At 40.3% G+C, this 19,660-nt stretch overlaps 1 protein-coding gene across 4 annotated transcripts in view; it reads left to right on the forward strand.

Annotated features, from left to right (window-relative positions):
- Positions 1 to 19,660, forward strand: part of FBXL7 (F-box and leucine rich repeat protein 7) — a 441,392-nt gene that overhangs the window by 412,418 nt on the left and 9,314 nt on the right. For all 4 annotated transcript variants that reach the window (XM_008262077.4, XM_070056603.1, XM_070056604.1 and 1 more), the window contains one exon: positions 17,583 to 18,194. In XM_008262077.4, coding sequence (XP_008260299.2) covers positions 17,583 to 18,194 — 612 coding nt within the window. The remainder of the gene's footprint in view (positions 1 to 17,582; positions 18,195 to 19,660) is intronic.

The following is a 19,660-nucleotide window of genomic DNA, read 5'->3' on the forward strand; positions in this document are numbered from 1 at the left end:
AAATTTCAAGAAAACCTTTTCTGATATTTTGTATACTCATTCACAATGAAAACATATAACACTAATAACCCCAATGTGAATACACAGTGATCTTTGTTCTCCATTTTGATTATATAGCAATTCCAAACTCTAAGAGGCGTAATTAAAAACCCCTTGTGGATTCTGTGGCGAAAAACAGAGATTCCTTGTTACAATCAAGTATTACATAGGTTATTGTTGTGATGAGTTACTTCTAAGTTTATTTTGGTCTTTACACACTTCATATCATAAAATTTCTTTCCAGTGGTAAAGGACAACTTCAGTAAAGATCAAAATTATTTTCAAAAACATAACACAAAGCATACAGTTATATTATTAACTACATGTCTGATATATTATACATTAATCTTGGTCAAGATGTCCCTAAATTTTTCCCTTAAAAAAGAAAATTTTATTTCATAGCTGTTTGACTGTATTTAAGTGGGTTATTTTTAATAATTAAAATAATGTGTGCCCTTCAGTTAACATAGAAGAAATAAAGAGACTGTCATAAGTGTAGATATCTGGCCATTTCTTTGTTTCTTATGCTTCTCTTTACTGTATTCATCACAATAACCATTCACTGGATATTTGTCTCTAGTATTTCACATTGTTCTTGATTTGGCCATAAAATTCAACTTGACCATTGTGCAAGATGCTCCTTTAATCATTTTTATATTTTTGTGATCCCTGAAGCAACACACAAAGCATTAGCTGAAAACTGTTTTTTTTCCTTTAAAAGTGGCCTAAAATGAATTCTAAAACAAAAATATATTCATAATTCTGCTTATGGTCAAAAACTAAAGTGTCATTTCCATCTTATTTTCCTTTTGTGAACCATTTTATGAGATTTGGTCTTCTTCTCATCACAAAACACTAACCTATTGCTTGCCTGCAAATAATATGACTCAAAATAAGAAATCTTTTTTAAGACAATTTGTATTGAACCAACCAAAACAATTTGCACCTGAGGGCTTACATCTGATCAACCTCTGTTCAGTTTCAGAAAGAATGAAGCTGAACATTTATATATATTTTTGATGCTCTTATTTCACTCATTTAACATGAAGATATTTAAAAAACAAATGAAAATAACAATAACAAAAATCTTGAAGAAAGCTTAAGCCATCCGCCTATAACATAATTTCAGAGTATTGACAGTTGCTGATAAAAATGGCTTTAAACTTACTAAAGTAGACAAATGAATCTACTTATATAAGTGGTGCAAAAACCATAAATCTCCCAGAAAGCCTCACTCACATGAAACTCCATCCTGTTTGCACTTCTGGCATACTCATGATGAGTATCTCTCTGTGTGGAATTGCGTACATTCACATATGAATGTATATGCACTCTCTCTTTTAATAAGAACCCTTTCACTTGTGCACTGTTACAAAATATTACATTTAGATTTAGCTTTTCAAGTTTATTCCAAGTGCTGTTAAGAGATATATACAATAAATACAAATTCTAAATATCTTTCTAAGAAGAAACATGACCCAAAAATTGTAGAATATTGAGATATGGGAATTTTGGAAATCTCATGAAAGGTTCTTTTAAAAAAAATTATGTATTTGAAAGGCACAGTAACAGCGAGGCAGAGACCAAGAAAGAGAGAGGTCTTCCATCCGCTGGTTCACTCCCCAGATGACCACAATGGCTGGAGTTATGCAGATCCAAAGGCAGTAGCCAGGTACTTCTTTCTGGTATCCCACGTGGGTGCAGGAGCCCAGGGACTTGGGCCGTCTTCTACTTTTTCCCCAGGCCATAGCAGAGAGCTGGATCAGAAGTGGAGCATCCGGGACTCGACCAGCGCTCATATGGGCTTCCAGCACTGCAGGCAGCGGCTTTACCTGCTGCACCACAGCACTGGCCCCATGAAAGGTTCTTATTCTACAGAGACTAGTATGCAGTTGCCTTAGAATGATTTCCCAATAGTTTTCAATTTGCTAAAATTCTGCTCTGAAGCTGAATTTCCAAAATATTGGTATTAATTTCCCTTCAAAATGAGGGCTTCTTTTAAAAATGTTTGGATTAGGTTTTGAAAAATAAGGTGGGTAGCCCAGAGTTGAGCTCCTATTAGCCAGGCATGTAGTCTACCTCCAAACCCAAGGATGCTCTGAGAAGCCAATTGGTATTGGGTCTACTCCTTGGAAAAGACCCTCCTTGGAGGGTAGAGTGTGGTCTTTCAAGCAGATTTATAAACTTGGACTATAGTAGACTCAGGAACTCCCCATGCAAAATGTATCCCAGATCATAATAAGTATCCATCCCCCCAATGCCAGCACCCACAAGGTGCAGGGGCAGAGAGACCCTCAGCAGAAAAAAAGCAATATTTAAATGTATTGAATCCCTTTATTTGTTCCTTTCTGTATTTGACAATATAGGAAGAATAAAATGCTTCTCTGTTTCACTTGGTCCTTGGCTTTCCCAAACATGTTATTAGGAATATTGTATTATATAAAACAATATAATATTTATAATATATATTTATATGTGTATATGTATTATATGATTTATACATAGTTTTACATTAAAAGAAATTGTGATTAAGAAGTTCAATAACAAGAGATCACATTTTCATGACTAAGGAAATTTGCAATTTGGAAATATTCTAATAAATTACTGATCTTTAACATTGTCAGAAGTTTAGTGAAGATTTCTCTCTGTCTCACTTGAAGGTTGAATTTTTAAACTAGACTCTTACTACCTGTGGGGCTTGTTTTTTGCTGTGAACTGAAAATTTCTAAGATCCTGATCTCTTCACTAGGATATAAATTAGATACAGTACCAACCACTGCACCCTAAGAGATGCATATGCTGGAATTTTTTGACTATTCACGGGGAAATGAGACTAAAGGATTATCTGACAATTTAAAGTAGAAGGCAATTAAAGCTGTCATATATGAAACTCCATGGTTGAAAATTATGGATGTCCAGGATTTTTCATGAAAATCTGTGTTTTTCTTCCTTTGTAAAGACAAGAGCTGGCTCATTTCCCAAGCTTTCCAAAGCTCTCCAGGAACTCTCTGAAGGAAATGTAATAAAAAACTACTGCCTCTCCTGCACCATCAAAAAAAAACACTTCCAATTATGAAAGTTAATTGTGCGAATAAGGGTTAAGAGAAAAAAAAGTTCCCATTCTTGCTTAGGTAGCTAAATGTAAGTAGAGTAGGTCTTAAAACTTTGGGTCAATGTATAAGGGTAATTCCTTCTTATTTATTGTGACTTTCCATGTATCATTGTTATTAGAGGTGAGCCCATGATGTGAGTAATTTATGATAGCAGGTATCAAGAAGAAAAAAGCACCAAGCATTTAATTCTGAGACACATTAGGTGATATGCACTGCATTAGATTATTTTTGTATGCCACTTTAAATAATTTCTAACTAGGCAAATATTATTCAGCTAAGTATTTGTCCTATCTCATTCTAAATTAAGTGGAGGGGCAAAGACAAAAGCCCTAAAAATGAAATATTGATGAATCACAGCGATGTTCCAACTTCTTCAGTCTGAAACATCTGCTTTCTTTAGGTACTTCCTATAAATATTTCCAAACATAACCAAAAGGAAGCTGACGCCAAGCTCATTCCCTTTGGTGCACTCGTTGAGCCGTTGTTGGGTGACTGAATCCAGATAACAGCATAGACTGGCTCAGAGATGAACAAAGCAATGTCTGGCCTTGAGGTGTTCTAAGTCTACTGGGATGAGAGTCACTAAAATGGCTATGATAGAGAGTTGTTTGAATTCAATGGAAACCCTTGGAGTACCTAAGGAATTCAGCTTAGGTGGATCTGAGAAAGCTTATCAGATAAGTGCACATCTTACCAGGGACTTGAGTGATGTTTGAGAATTCATTGGTTAATCTGAGAAACATATCTGCGAGGCTGGGAGAACTTGATGGACATGTGCTCTGAGATGTGAGTTTTGGGGAGGATTCCCATATGCGCTTTAAATAAATGTACTTTCTTCCTTAGGGGATCACTATTACAAAGCCAGCCTGCTTGGCACATGGTGAACATTCAGCTAACAGGTGAAAAAGAGCTGCATTTTTCCCTGAAGCTCCCTTAACAGAACACCAGACACCAAGTGGCTCAAAACACCTGTCTCATATTTCTGAGGGGAGCAGTCATCAATCAAGGCACTGTCAGAGATATGGGGGGAGATTCTTTCTTGCTTTTTCTAGCTTCTGGTAGCCACTGATATTCCTTGCCTTGTTACAACGTAATTCCAATCTCTGCCTCCCTTTTGATACAGTAATACCCCCTTAACAACAGGATCAGTTATACAAGTTCAACTGTGGTCTGAAAATATTAAATGGAAAGTTCAAGAAATAAGCAAGTTGTACCATACTGAGTAGCGTAATAAAATCGTGCTCTGTCCTGCCCAGGCTGCTAATCATCATTTTTTTTTACTTTTTTTTTTTTTTTTTTTTTTGACAGGCAGAGTTAGACAGTGAGAGAGAGAGACAGAGAGACAGGTCTTCCTTCCATTGGATCACCCCCAAAATGGCCGCTATGGCCGGCACACTGCGCCGATCCAAAGCCAGGAGCCAGGTGCTTCCTCCTGGTCTCCCATGCGGGTGCAGGGCCCAAGCACTTGGGCCATCCTCCATTGCCTTCCCAGGCCACAGGACTGGAAGAGGAGCTACCGGGACAGAATCCGGCATCCTGACCTGGACTAGAACCCAGGCGCCACAGGCAGAGGATTAGCCAAGTGAGCCGCGGTGCCGGCCCCACTAATCTATGCTATAGATGCTACCTGCCAACAAGCCACCTGATCATCAGATTAACTATCACACAATCACAGTGCTTTTGCTCCAATAACCCTTATTTTACTTGATAATACACCAAAGCACAAAGGTGGTGATGCTGGCAATTTGCATATGCAAAAAGAGAAGCCATAACATGCTTCCTTTATGTAAAAATAGTTGAAGTTCTTGACTTAATAAGAAAAAAATAATTGTATGTTGAAATTGCTCAGATCTATACTAAGAACAAATCTAGCCATGAAATTATGAAGTAGGGAAAAAGAAATTCATCCTGGTTTTGCCATCATACCCAAACTGCAAAAGTTATGGCCACTGTGTAGATACTTGCTTAGCTAAGGAAAAGACAGTAAATCTGTGGATGGAAGACAAGCAAAATGCATTCTTATGGTCAGTTACATGTTGCATTGAAAGCATTGAGCTAATATAATGACTTTAGCATAGATTTGCCCTGAAAAAGATAAAAATTACTGCAGAGGCTGGATCTGCCAATAAGCAAGCTCCTCCTACATATCCTTTCTGGCAGAACTGAAGTTCTTTAAGGAGAAAGGATATCATCCCAAGAAAATCTTCCACTGCAAATGAAACAATGCTTTCATGGGAGAAGATGCACAATAGTACTTACATTCATAAAAGCACAGAGAAGGCACCAGGACATAAAACTTGGGAGGACAAATGAACTTTGGTATTGTGATGCAATTTTCAGGGTATGTAATAAAGCTAGGGAGACTGTACAGAGCAAAGAATCCTTGTGCTCTCAGAGGCAAAATCAAACCCTGCAATTTGAGAGAGACCACATTCACATAACTTTTATTACAGTATATTGTTATAATTGTCCTATTTTAATGTTGGCTATTATTCCTAATCTGCTTCTGTGCCTAATTTATAAATTGACCTTTCTCTTAGGTATGTATGTATAGGAAAAAACATAGTACTGTATATGTAGGATTTGGTATTATTTGGTTTCAGTCACCACTGGGGGGTCGTGTCTTAAAATGTAATGCCCACAGATAAAACGGGGCTACTATACTGCCATCTTCCCTTTGTGTCTATGTCTTTCTATGTCTCCTCTCTGTGTCTGTTTTCTCTTCCTAAGAGAACACCAGATATATTTGTTTAGAGCCTTAACTAATAGCATATGATCTCATCTTAACTTAATTGCCTCTGCAAAGATCCTATTTCCAAGTAAGGCTGCATTCACAGGTACTGGAGTTAAGACTTAACATAGATATTTTTTGAGGGTGGGTATAGCAATTCAACTCATAAGAGAAATAATGAATAATTCAAGGATTTGATGCAGGGAAAACTGGTTCTTTTAAACTAGTTCTTTTTTTTTTTTTTTTGAAATTTGACTCCAAATACAAGTTGACATCTGTATTAGATGAGAGATTTGAACAAAGTCCAGAATCAGATAAAGAGATGTTTAAAGGAGATAAAGAGTTCTGAGAACTTGAGTTGAGGTGGTAAAGCTGGAGAAAGAAGAGAAGGCAATATGAGATCCATAGATAGTCAAAGTGAAGGGCTTGAAAATTGGTGGGTAGATGAAGGTCAGGAGGGCTCAAGGTGATTCCCAGGTTCCAAATTTAGGAGAAAAAAGAGTGGCTGTCACTATTAACAAAACAGAAAGAAAAGAATAAAGTTTGTTTTCCAAAAGATATTGATGAGTTAACCCTAACACATATTGTGTTGGAGATATGTCAAATACAATTGTGGGAAGAGGCCCAGAGAACTCTCATCAGGGAAGGAATCATTCTGTATCGGTGCTGTGTAAAGTAGCTACTGGCCACCTGTGGCTACTAAACGCCTGAGATGAGGTTAGTATGCTTGAGGACTTGAATTTTAATAAATTTAATTACTACATGTGCCCAGTGGCTACCAGATTGGACAGCTCTTGTCTAGAAAGTGTGTTTGATGACTGGACTCAGAACAGGAGAGAGATCATGGCTTAGAATGGTCATTGAGTTTCAAGAGTCATAGGTTGTGGGCGGTTGCTGAAGCCATGCGAATGCAAGAGGCCATCAGGGAGAGACTAGATTCTAGCAGAGGAGAGTTAAGCACAAAACCCTGAGGAACACCAATTTATAAGTTGCATACATGGAAGTGTCAAAAATGGCTCCAGAGAAGGAAAATGAAAAGCAGAAGAGACAGTGCTGCAAAAGGCGTGAGAGAAACTTCAAGGGATGAGTTTCCAGTCTACCATATAACAAATTTTGTTAAGTGAACAATGAGAAAAAGCTTTCACATTGATAACATTCTTTTACAAATATGCATGATGGTCATTTCTGTTAACTACAAGTAGATACTTTGTGCTCTAATCATGGATTTTATTTTTATCTTTCACCTGCTCCCCAATATGGAAAAAAATTTCAAAGGTCTGTGGAAAGCAATGAGAAATTTATTAAAGAAGAACTATTCCAAGGAATCCAGAATATTTTTCCTTAAAAAACATTGTCCCACAGCAGAAGAACATGGAATATGTTTCCCATAAAGTCCTTAGTGGAAGCTGTATAAAGTTTTTTTAAGCACCTCTACTAATGATGATATCACTTTTCTTAGTCCTTGCCTAACAAATGTGTGAAGTGGGTAGAATTATTTTCATTTTACTGAAGAGGAATCTATGGATCATGAGGTTTCAGCAACTTGCCTTAGATGACACAAGTTGTATACTGTAGAGAAGAAATAAGAGCCCAAGCAAATGTCTTCAATGCTGTTTCCACTTCAGTAATGCTTCCTAAATGTAGGACACTTACATTCTACTATCATGAATTTTGCTATATCTGCTTACCACTTCTACCATTATCTACTTAATTTTTTTTTTAACAGGTAGAGTGGACAGTGAGAGAGAGAGACAGAGAGAAAGGTCTTCCTTTTCCATTGGTTCACCCTCCAATGGCCGCCGCAGCCGGCGCACTGCAGCCGGCGCACCGCGCTGATCTGAAGCCAGGAGCCAGGTGCTTCTCCTGGTCTCCCATGCGGGTGCAGGGCCCAAGAACTTGGGCCATCCTCCACTGCACTCCCAGGCCACAGCAGAGAGCTGGCCTGGAAGAGGGTCAACCGGGACAGAATCCGGCGCCCCGACTAGGACTAGAATCCAGTGTGCCAGTGCCGCAAGCGGAGGATTAGCCTATTGAGTCACGGCGCCGGCCCACTTAATGTTTTTTTTTAAGTAGAGGTGGGCATTTGGCACAGCAATTGAGGTGCTGCTTGGAATGCCCACATCCCATATGAATGAGCCTGGGTTCAGGTCCTGGCTCTGGTCCTGATTCCAGCTTCCTGCTAACACTCACCCTGGGAAACAGCAGGTGATAACCCAGATACTATGTTCCTGCCACCAACACAGGAACCCAGGATTGATTTCCCAACTCCTGGGCTTTTTGGGGAAGGAGTCATCAGATGGGAGGTCTCTCTCTCTCTCTCTCTCTCTCTCTTTCTCTCTCTCTTAACTCAAATATTGTGATGTAAACAAACTATTCTTTACAAAGCATATATCTTACTTAGAAAAGTCAGTATAATTTTCTATAAGAAAATGATGATTTTTAAATAAAATAATTTATGTTGAACAATAAAAATATTAAATGCTAGCTAAATACTACTGTCTGTTATAGACTTTGAATCTTTTATTAAATTTTTCTTTTATTAAAAAGAGAGACTGGAAAATACTTAAAGGGATTCTAAAAACATATTCCTCCATAGGAAGTTATCCTCTTGCCTTATAGAAAAGATAGCATCTGGTAGCATTGGCATTGTCAGGAATGCAGCATCGTAATTTTCATTAAAGAACAAATAGTCTAAGGCCACCTTCCTTCACCATTTATAGATAAGAAAAAGGAAGTTGCTAAGACATCATCTCTCCAACCCAAAATAAAACCCTCAGGAATCTGATGAATTACATCTCAAATCACATAGTTTCTGAGGTCACTTGATCTTTGCTCGGGCATAAATTTCCTATAAGAGCCTTTCTAGATGCTCATGTTGCAGGAAAAATCAAACTATAGACTCAAAAAATGCCATTTTGTACATTTCATTGATTATATTATGGCTTTTGGAGTGATGTGGCTTAAAAGCTTCCCTACCAGTGTAAATATTCTCTTCTAGAAGAGCTGAAGACAAAACAGAAACCACACACAGTTCAGGCCAGAGTTGTACACTGAATAACATCAGGAAACAGGAATTCTGTCATAAAGAACTGGGCGCTGGACAGGATCATCTACCATGACATTAAAAACATCTCATTGCCCTTGTCATGCTTCCACGCACGAGGTGCAACAGTGCCACTATTGTGGGACTGGTCCAGGTAACTGACTTAGCTGGTGTTTTGTTCTTGAACAGGAGTCACGGCCATCACCTGGGCCTTGGGGTGCCCTTTTGTGGATGATAAGAACCCTTGGGTCCCAAAGGTAACTCTTTCCAGGTGAAATCAAGATTAACATTCTCTACATAAATTTCTACTTTACAGTAACTGATGCCTTGAGTTAGTTCTAGGGTGCATATATGATCTGAATCACATTAAAAGAAAATATTTTGAAATAAAACAAGAAGATAAAAGATCACTCAGATTACATTTTTTTTCGCACTAGCGAATTTTTATCGATCTGTTGTTTTAAGCTTGAGTTTAAGCTAAGAAAAGAAACCTTGCTTTTTATGGCAAGAGTTCTTGAGAAGAAAGATAACTTATAATGGAAAGCATCTTGCACAAAAGTTTTGGTAATCAGAGGGGGGAAACGCAGAATAGCTTTGTAAATTTTGACTTTGAAAGCCCAGGGTAATGTAAATATGACTTCCTAGAGTGTAAACAGCAGTGGTTTGAAAATAAAAACTTCTACAAAACAAGCAGTTCCCTAGATATAAGAAATTGTATCTAATAAGCATTTGTGTCAGAGATGCCTTGCATAGTTTTGATGCTGTACTGTAATTACTAAAGACGTAAAACTTCCAGGACCTCTGAAACCATGAGAAAAAAAAATTTATAGGGTTTTTCCCTCCGAAAAAAACAGTTACAGCTATGGTTCTTGATATGCTTTACCCATTGAAAGTAATTTAAGAACAAGAAACATACTTTTCCCACAAAGGCTACATGCTTGAAAATATTTTAGATTACTAATGGAGCCAGAAGTTCTTAAACTGTAAAGAACCCACTGTCTCTTAGTTTCGTCAACAGATGTGTCAGTGTAAAAATAAAAGTGCAATTACATTTATTTGACTTAAGGATCACCATTGTGTCAAACAAAGATTACATTCATTTTGAGAAAACCCAAAAGCTCATTAAAAATATGGTGTAATTCAAAAGTTTTCCACTATTGGAAGACTCTGTCTTTATGACCTTTATCTTGGGCTTTTGAAAAATGACTTGTTCTCAGACTTAGACAAACTTTTCTATTCTTTTCCATGTTGGGCTTTGTGTGATTTGGGGAGGTTGTCAACATAGAGCATTTTTCTCTGTCCCTGAAATTTACAAGGTATTGGAGATGTCAGAGTATTCTGTGCAACTGCTTAAATGGGAGAGGAATATATGCTTCATAATCTGGTCAAATTTAGTGGCTCCACTGGTAGACACAGGAGTTACTCAACTAGGCAGGGGAAACAGTATGTATTAAACCAGGTTAAAGAATGAATCGTGACTTTTCTTCCTATACATCTATAACATGAGAATCAATAGCAGCACAACTTACGGAATCTTAATACCAATGCTAGTTCTTGTATTTCTTATCCAGAATGTTCCTTATGGTCCATCCTATAGGTCTTCCTGCCAACACCAATCTGTTTTTTGTCTTTATATCCAGCTTCTGGATATAATTAGGAGACAGGCCACAAGACACACATCCTATTGCAAAAGAATATGTTCATTTCTTTCTTAAATTCTACCCTTTGCCTTCAACTTGAAATCTCCTCATCTATTTACTTGAGTCTTACTTATTTATAATTGACTACCTTTTTTCTAATTATTATATTTGAAACTAAATGGAAGCATCCTTTTTGTGTATTTTATTATTTTTCTCCTTATAGATTCCTTTGTCATGCCTCCATTTGTCCATCCACCCTGCAACAAAGTAATTCACTGAGTCTACCTTTGAGAGCTTTTGTGTTGCCATAAAGGATGCTGTGTAGGTGACACCTGTTGCTTGTGATTATCATGATGTAACCCAAGGAACTGTCAATGAAGGAAGGCTTCTAGGGACCCATGCTCAACTTCATCATGAACCCCACTTCCAATTCTCAAAAAGACTTCTCAGAATCTAAGGACACTTGATGTAGTCAGCAATTAGTTTGAGTCTTGATAGAAGATTTAGACATAAATATCTAATTTACACTTTTTACAAATCCCATGTTCCTGGCTAATTTTTATGCAAATGAGTATGGAAGTTTCTAAGGTATTAAAATTAATATCTTCTAAGTTACTAGTTTTTAATAGAAAACTTTTATTTAACAAAAATGAATTTCAAAAGTACAACTTTTGGATTAGAGCAGTTCTTCCCCTCATACCCGCCCTCCCATCCCCAAACCATCCCATCTCCTACTCCCTCTCCTATCCCTTTCTTCATTAAGATTCATTTTAATTATCTTTATATACAGAAGATCAACTCTATACTAGGTAAAGATTTCAACAGTTTGCACCCACACAGACACACAAAATATAAAGTTTGAAGATTAGTTTTACTGTTAATTTTCATAGTACAATACATTAAGGACAGAAGTCCTACATGGGGAGCAAGTGCACAGTGATTCCTGCTGTTGATTTAACAATTGACACCTAAGAGTTACTTTTAAACTTAGTCTTAGCACCGTGCATATCACCTTCCTGTTAAGATAAAGAGTATGATTTTTGTCCCAAGTCATCAGATAGGTAGAAATCTACTTGGAAGAGGTGCCAGGTATGAAAATATAGTCATGCCTGCAAAATACTCTAAATTCATATTCTAATTCAAATATATCCAGTCAGCTGCCTTTCTGCTTCTGTTCATATTGCAATATTGTAATGCTAGAATGAGGGTCCTAGTTTTATTCTACCTCAATCATCTTAATATCTCTATTTAATTCTTTCCTCTCTGTGTGTCCAATAGCCTGCACATCAAGTTCTTTTTTTATAGCCATATAAACATAAACTCTGTGTACACGGAGAATACTTAATCTTTCTGCATTCTCTTATGCAAACTAAATATACTATTTGGGAAATGGAAGTGGTCTTTGTTTTGAAGTTGAAACAGTGCTTCACTTTTCTGAGACATAGACATATTCTGTTACTTTCAACAATTATACATGAACATCTTCTATTTTAATAATGCCTAACTAGAGGCAGGTGCTATGGGATAGTGGGCTAAGCCTCCACCTGCAGCACCGCCAACATCCCATATGGTCCCCAGTTCAAGTCCCAGCTGCTCCTCTTCCGATCCAACTCTCTGTTGTGGCCTGAGAAAGTGGCGGAAGATGGCCCAAGTGCTTGGTCCTCTGCACCTGCATGGAAGACCCAGAGGAGGCTCCTGGCTCCTGGCTTCAGATTAGCTAAGCTCTGGCCTTTGAGGGCATTTGTGGAGTGAACCAGCAGATGGAAGACTTTTGTCTGTGTCTCCCCCTCTTTCTTTAACTCTCTCTCAAATAAGTAAAAAAATCTTTTTTAAAAATGATGCATAACTAGTAGTAGCAATAGTAAATGGCTCCTAGTTTCAAAGGGTAAGACATTGAGTGGCAAACCATGCATATTATATCCATAATAAGCATTTCTAAATTTAAATAATACATATACTTTTTTCAATTTAGAAATAAATGTTGAGTATTTGGGCAGAATATAAGAAAAGAAATTTGTAACAGCTTCTGGCTATATCTCTAGTTACTCATCATTATTTGTTGTTGTTTTTGTTATCAAGTGCCTTTTATTCAGTTATGACAAACTGTGTATTTTCTTTTTTTATTTATATTTTATTTTATTTAATGAACATAAATTTCCAAAGTACAGCTTATGGATTACAATAGCTTCCCCACCCCCCATAACTTCCCTCCCACCCACAACACTCCCCTCTCCCACTCCCTCTCCCCTTCCATTCACATCAAGATTAATTTTCAATTATCTTTATATACAGAAGATCAATTTAGCATATATGAAGTAAAGATTTCAACAGTTTGCACCCACACAGAAACACAAAGTGTAAAATACTATTTGAGTACTAGTTATAGCATTAATTAAACACCTAAGAGTAATTGTGTATTAATTACAGAGTTCAACCAATAGTTTTAAGCAGAACATAAAAAATACTAAAAGGGTAAAGTATTAAGTTCTTTTTTTTCTGTTTCTTTTTGTTTGTTTGTTTGTTATATAGTTTTTTTTTATTTAATAAATGTGAATTTACAAAGTGCAGCTTTTGTTTTGTTGTGGCTTCCCCCCCAACCTCCCTTCCTCCCGTGGCCCTCCCCTCTCCCACTCCCTCTCCCATCCCATTCTTCATCGAGTTTCATTTTCAGTTACCTTCATATACTGAAGATCAACTTAGTATATACTAAGCAAGGATTTCAACAGGCTGCACTCACACAACCGCACAAGGTATAGGGTATTGTTCTACTAGTGGTGTTGTTTTTAAGTTTCATAGTAGAACACATTAAGGACAGAGATCCTACATGGGGAGCATGTACCCAGTGACTCCCGTTGTTAATTTAACAATTGGCACTCTATTTATGACGTCAGCAATCACCCAAGACTCTTGCTATGAGCTGTCTAGGCTATGGAAGCCCCTTGAGTTCACCGACTCTGAACTTGTTTGGTCAAGGCCATATCACAGGGGAGGTTCCTTCCTCCCTTCAGAGAAAGGCGCCTCTCTCCTTGATGGCCTGTTCCTTCTGCTGGGGTCTTATTCACCAGGATCTTTCATTTAGATTGTTTTTTGCCACCGTGTCATGGCTTTCCATGCCTGTGAGACTCTCATGGACCTTTTAGCCAGATCCTATTGTCCAAGGACAAACTGTGTATTTTCAAAAGTTCTCTGAGGGTTTTTTTTTTTTTTTCCATTTTTATTAGTACAAAGAGAACAGATTTCCTGTTCTTTGAGGGTCCCTGACCTGCTGTAGAATAAGTCAGAAGGTGTGTAGTGCATGGTCTGGTAAAAGAGACATTGAGATTTCCTGGTGGAAATCTCTCAGACTCCTCTGCTGGTCTTCCCAGGCTGTGAGCCAGGAGGAGCAGTCTGGGAATCCCTGCTGTGGATCCTGCTGCTGAGCACTGGCTGGATAGGAGAGCACAAGGAGCTGTTCTTATAACAGAGCTCTGGACCCTCCCCCTTCCCCAGGGAAATATATTCCTCCGGAGTGTGGCAGGCTGCCTTCTTTCTGAGTGTGGATTCCTTTAACATCGGGTGTGGTTACTGGCAACAAAAAGACCGAGAGGAAAATCTTAGAGCAATTACAAAAGGCATAGCAGTCCTAGGTAATCTGGATGTATTCACATAACTCACTCTATGCTAGGACTTTCAAAGCGTGAACTAAGTGAATCAGTTAAGATGAAGGCTTGAGAAATCTACCCCACCCCATACCCAGGGTAAATATATTTTACTGCCCTGTGCAAGTCTCGGAAGGGCATCCTAAATGTCTTCTCCTTCAGGATGAGTGGAATCTCCACTGGCAGGAGTCAGATTTCAGAGCCCTCACAGCTGCTAAAATGTCAGAGCTGAGAGCCCAAAATTGTCTTTCCCTCCTGGCCTGAAACAAGTTGTTCACCTGCTTGGGAAAAGCACAGACTTGAGAGGCAATTCTCTGAGCACAGGTAATGGTGAGCACGAAGGGTATCCTGGATGGAAAATTTGAAATTCATAATTAGTTCATATATAAGGTTTTCCATAAAGATCTAGAGCTCATTCTCACTGGTTACAAAAGAAAGAAATATGTATTTCTTTTCTTATGACTGATATAAAATGCAATATGTATACCACCTGGGATAGAAAAGTACATGCCAAGCTAGAATTATTTTTAAACATATAAGTATTTCCATGCAATTTGAGCCATTTGTTGTACACCTACTATATACCATAAACCACACCAGGTGCTGCCAGGACACAAATAAGAAAAAGATTTAATCCTTATCCCAAAGGAGCTTTTAGTATAATAGAAGGCATATCTATCATCCGTTGCCACAGTAAAGCTGTGTAACAAATCACCCTGAAGCTTAGTGGCTTAAAAGAGTTGGTTTTTCTAGCTCAGGCATCTGCATTTCATCTAGGCGTTGGTTCAATCAAGGTGGACTGGACTGAGCTTGGCTCTGAACTGCAAGTTGAGGCCAGTTCTGTCTATAGAACTGTCTATAGAACTATAGAATACTGTAGTTCTGTCATCCTAAGAGTATTCATTCACCCACCAGCCCTGCTCTTCTCATGGTAATAGCAGACAATGAAGAATTCAAGGCCAACTACACCCATGGCTTTCCTCTAACACTCACTCATTGTCGCTCCCCCTCTTCGTGGAGGAACGACACTAAACCCCGCCTAGGCTTCATATCCGAGTCACGGCACCATTATGTCGCTTCCCCTCTTCGTGGAGGAACGACACAGGACCCTGCGCTGTTCTTTCGTCTGCTTGGCCCTTCCCGGGTTTGCTGCTGGTTCTTCCCGGGTTGGCTGCTGGTCCTTCCCGGGTTTGCTGCTGGTCCTTCCCGGGTTGGCTACCGTCCCTTCCACCTGCCACATTCCCCACTTCTGCGGGGGAGCGGCACACCGCCGGCCGGCTCTCTCGGGGGCTGCACAGGTGTTCCTCTTAGATGTTCCTGGTGCATGTTGTCTCTCTCCTCCTTTATAGTCCTCTTCCGCCAATCCCAACTCAGCTGCCCACACGCCGAGTACGCTGCTCTCCTCCAATCAGGAGCAGGATCAGCTCCTGGAGGTCATCACTCAAGTTGGCAAGAGGCAGCTGCGTAGAAGCTGTTTCCTCCTCTCCCAGCGCCATATTGTGGGAGAGCAGATGCATAGAATAAGTCTTAATTCCAGTAACTTAGTCTAGTCCGAGTTGCTCCCCACAACTCATTAAGGCAAGTCACACGGCGATGCCCCACACCACTAGACTGAGATTCATACTTCATACTCTACCTAGGGAGAACTGTGATGTTACTTGACAGTGGACCTGAGGGTATAGACAAGGGCACACATTTGAGAATAATAATACATTTAATCATATTATAAAAAGATAAATTAATAAAAAATCTGTATAAAAGAAAGATATTTTTTGAAAAGGAATAGATGTTATCTGAAGGACACCAGGAAAATATTCTTAGAGCTGTTAGCATTTGCACTCAGTCATAAAAGGTTTTTGTGTTTCAAGAAGCAAACACGGGGTAGGGGAGCATGGCAATATCTCGAAATGCTCCATAAAAGAAGTGTGGAGAGGTATCAGTCATTTGAAGAGTTAGTTTATAAAGAACTAAAGAAAAAAAATCACATCCATGGAAAAAATTGATCTTTCTTATACAAAATTGCAAATGGATACTCAGCAGAGGTGTCCTCATATCAGAATTCTAGTTCCATGTTACTGTGCAAAGATGATACGGTATGACTTCATTCCAGGACATGAAATATTCTACAAGGGTAGCGTTTTTCTTTAGGTCTTTAGGATTATAACTAGAGCTGGGAATTATTTAAAAATTACCTAGTTAAAATGGCTTATTTTAGAGATAAAGAAATTTGAATTTTGGAAGTATGTTCTCTATCTTTCTTACTCTCTCCATTATATATAAAATCTATGAATATACTTGTGTATTTATAGAGCAAATTTATCTATGAAAGTAGATAAATTTCTTCCTGAACAAATCTATATGTGTAAAATCTTTGTATATAATATATAAATATATTATAGAGAGAGACACTAACCTTTGTCTCATGTATTGAGACAGCGAGAGAGAGGAAATGTGCATACTTCATGAATGAATCTAATAAAGAAGCTTTAATACTTTATAAACTTAAAGACTGCTTGTCTCCTTATCAAGTGATCCTCCTGGTTCCAAAAACTGAATATGATTCAAGTGCCAGTGGAGGTTGTTAATAAGATATTCAAGAACTGGCAATACTGCTGGAAGTACTTGGGGTGACAGAGGAAGTGGGTGGCCCCCCTACCTGGGGCACTGTTCAGCAAATATAAAGGGTCCAGAAGCTGGGGGACAGCAGAGGGGCGGGGGTCTCACAACAAGCACTCCCCACACCCACTTACGAGGCTTCCTGTCTTCTGTAACTCATCGCCGTCGTTGGTAAATAAAACATAACCCTCCACCTCACTACCCCACCACTAGAAAAAGATCCGTTTCTGTATCTTATATGGAAGGTTTCTCCCAGAATAGAAACGACGAAACTTGGAAGTTGTGCCCTTTTAAGTGGACACTATTAATGCAGACTGGAAGTCAGCACACTATGGCGCGAGGGGATTTGTGGCAGTGGCCTCTCCAGCTAGTCTGCTTTCATAAAACCAGTTTTACTGACAGAGCCACGTGCCTGCCTTTACACGTGGTTTATGGCAGCACCTGCACCGCTGTGGCAGCTTTGGCTCAATGCAGAGGAGACAGAGCCCACACAGTCGGCAAAGCTTCAGATATTTAATATCTGGCCCCGTGCATGACATTTTGCTCACCCTGGCGTGAGTTGTAGGGAACTTGCTGGGTTATGGGGATCAGGTGACACTTGCTCATGCACCTGCGTATGGGGAGGACCTCAGCAGGAGTCTGCCTGGGAGGAGGCCATGGGTGGAATGAGGGTGCTGCCCCCTGTGACGGGCCTCTCTCCTCTTCCTGCCCAGGGCTCTGCCAAGGTCACCATCCTAACCTGTGCTCTCTGTCCTTTGCCAGACTCCGACCTGAGCATGCGCACACTGAGCACGCCCAGCCCAGCTCTGATATGTCCACCGACTCTGCCAGGATTTCAGAATGGAAGAGGCTCGTCCACCTCCTCGTCCTCCGTCACCGGGGAGACAGTGGCCATGGTCCACTCCCCGCCGCCGACCCGCCTCACGCACCCACTCATCCGGCTGGCATCGCGGCCGCAGAAGGAGCAGGCCAGCATCGACCGGCTCCCGGACCAGTGCATGGTGCACGTCTTCTCCTTCCTGCCCACCAACCAGCTGTGCCGGTGCGCGCGCGTCTGCCGCCGCTGGTACAACCTGGCCTGGGACCCGCGCCTCTGGAGGACTATCCGCCTGACGGGCGAGACCATCCACGTGGACCGCGCCCTCAAAGTGCTGACCCGCAGGCTGTGCCAGGACACCCCCAACGTCTGTCTCATGCTGGAAACCGTGACTGTCAGTGGCTGCAAGCGGCTCACAGACCGCGGCCTTTACACCATCGCTCAGTGCTGCCCCGAACTGAGGCGACTGGAAGTCTCGGGCTGTTACAACATCTCCAACGAGGCCGTCTTCGACGTGGTGTCTCTCTGCCCCAACCTGGAGCACCTGGATGTGTCAGGTATTTAAATGGAGAGTGATCCCAGCCGTGGGCCTTCCCAATGCACCACCCCAAAGCAGTAGAGACGTTGCCTCCCCCAGAGGGCCCCTTTCTTGCTGACCATTAAAGAGAGAGGCTGGGCGTTAGCTCGCTGTCCCTGAGCATCTCTCTCCATGGAAGGCTGACATCAGGAGCCAGAAATATCCTTTTCATCAAGCCATGTCAGCTCCTACCTGGCCGTTCAGGTCAGAATGACTTTGAAAAGTGTCGTCATTCTTTGCAATTCTCAGTTGTTTCAGAGAAAACATAGATAATGGGGACCAAATATCTAAGTGACAATAAATAGGAACCTAGTAGGTAACTCAGACACAGTCAAGTTGGAAACTACCCTCTGTCCACCTGTTACTGGTCTACAGAGCCTGACAGCAGTTTCTGAGCAGTGACAGTGACACCGTGTGTGTCTGTGCTGTCAACCTGACCGTGCCTGCTGTGGACGATGAAGCACTCATCTGTGGGCTGACCTCACCATGGCCATTTTGCAGATATTAGGAGCAATCTGTCTTAGGCAAAGTATCTCCTTTTGTTTCAGCCCCATCCTCTCTGTTGAGTTAATTTGGTATCTTCTGTTAAGCAAAATTCTCCATGACTTAGTGCAAGGGCATGAGCTGTTGCATCCAAACTTTAGTCCTGTCTCAAAATGGAAGGAAATCCCAACATGGCCACTTCATTTGAAAACGCGTCTGAGGCAGGAAGAATTAAAGCCCAGACTGACACTTTGGCGCCAGACAGGAATCCAGCAGCACTAGCAGCCTTTCTTTATCTCATCTGTGCACAGTCAAAAGGCGAGCACTGGAGAGGCTGAGTCGTGTAAGATGCAGCAGGGAGTTAAAGAAATGATCAGCATGAGCCGCAGCCTCTGGGAGTGTTGGGGAGGGCACGAAGTAGAAACCATGATGACGGGCGAATAAACAGAATTTGGGATTTACAAGCATCTGAGGTGAATGATGCCCTCCTACAGAATCTGAGGTCAAGCCGGCGTCTCACTTGCTCTCGCTTTCCAAAGCTGACATCTGAGAATATTTCAGACGCAGTCCATTATTTTTTGCAGATCCTTTCTCTTGCTGGAAAGCAGATCACGGCTCCTCTCCTTCAGCTGGCTTCAGGACAAAGCCGTAGTAATCGTGTGTGCAGTTAGTCATGAGCAGCCGCTGGCATGAAGAAGTAGGAAACCAAGGGGATTCTTACATTTTTCCTCTGAGGAATTCTGGAAAGAAAGCATTATGATGTGGTAGAAATGAGTTTCAAAACATTGTGATTTGGAACAATTCACAGCTTTTTCTGGATGTGTTTCCTCATTAGTAAAAAAAAATTAAAAAGCAAAGAACTGTACTCTTTAGCATTCTAAGAGCCTAAGCATTTTATAAACAACTCATTTTAATGTATTCATCAGCTTAGGAAATAATTCATGTTTGGAATCCCCATCTTTA

The sequence above is a fragment of the Oryctolagus cuniculus genome, chromosome 14 (genome assembly GCF_964237555.1).
Source record: "Oryctolagus cuniculus chromosome 14, mOryCun1.1, whole genome shotgun sequence".
In the NCBI taxonomy this organism is placed as follows: domain Eukaryota; kingdom Metazoa; phylum Chordata; class Mammalia; order Lagomorpha; family Leporidae; genus Oryctolagus; species Oryctolagus cuniculus.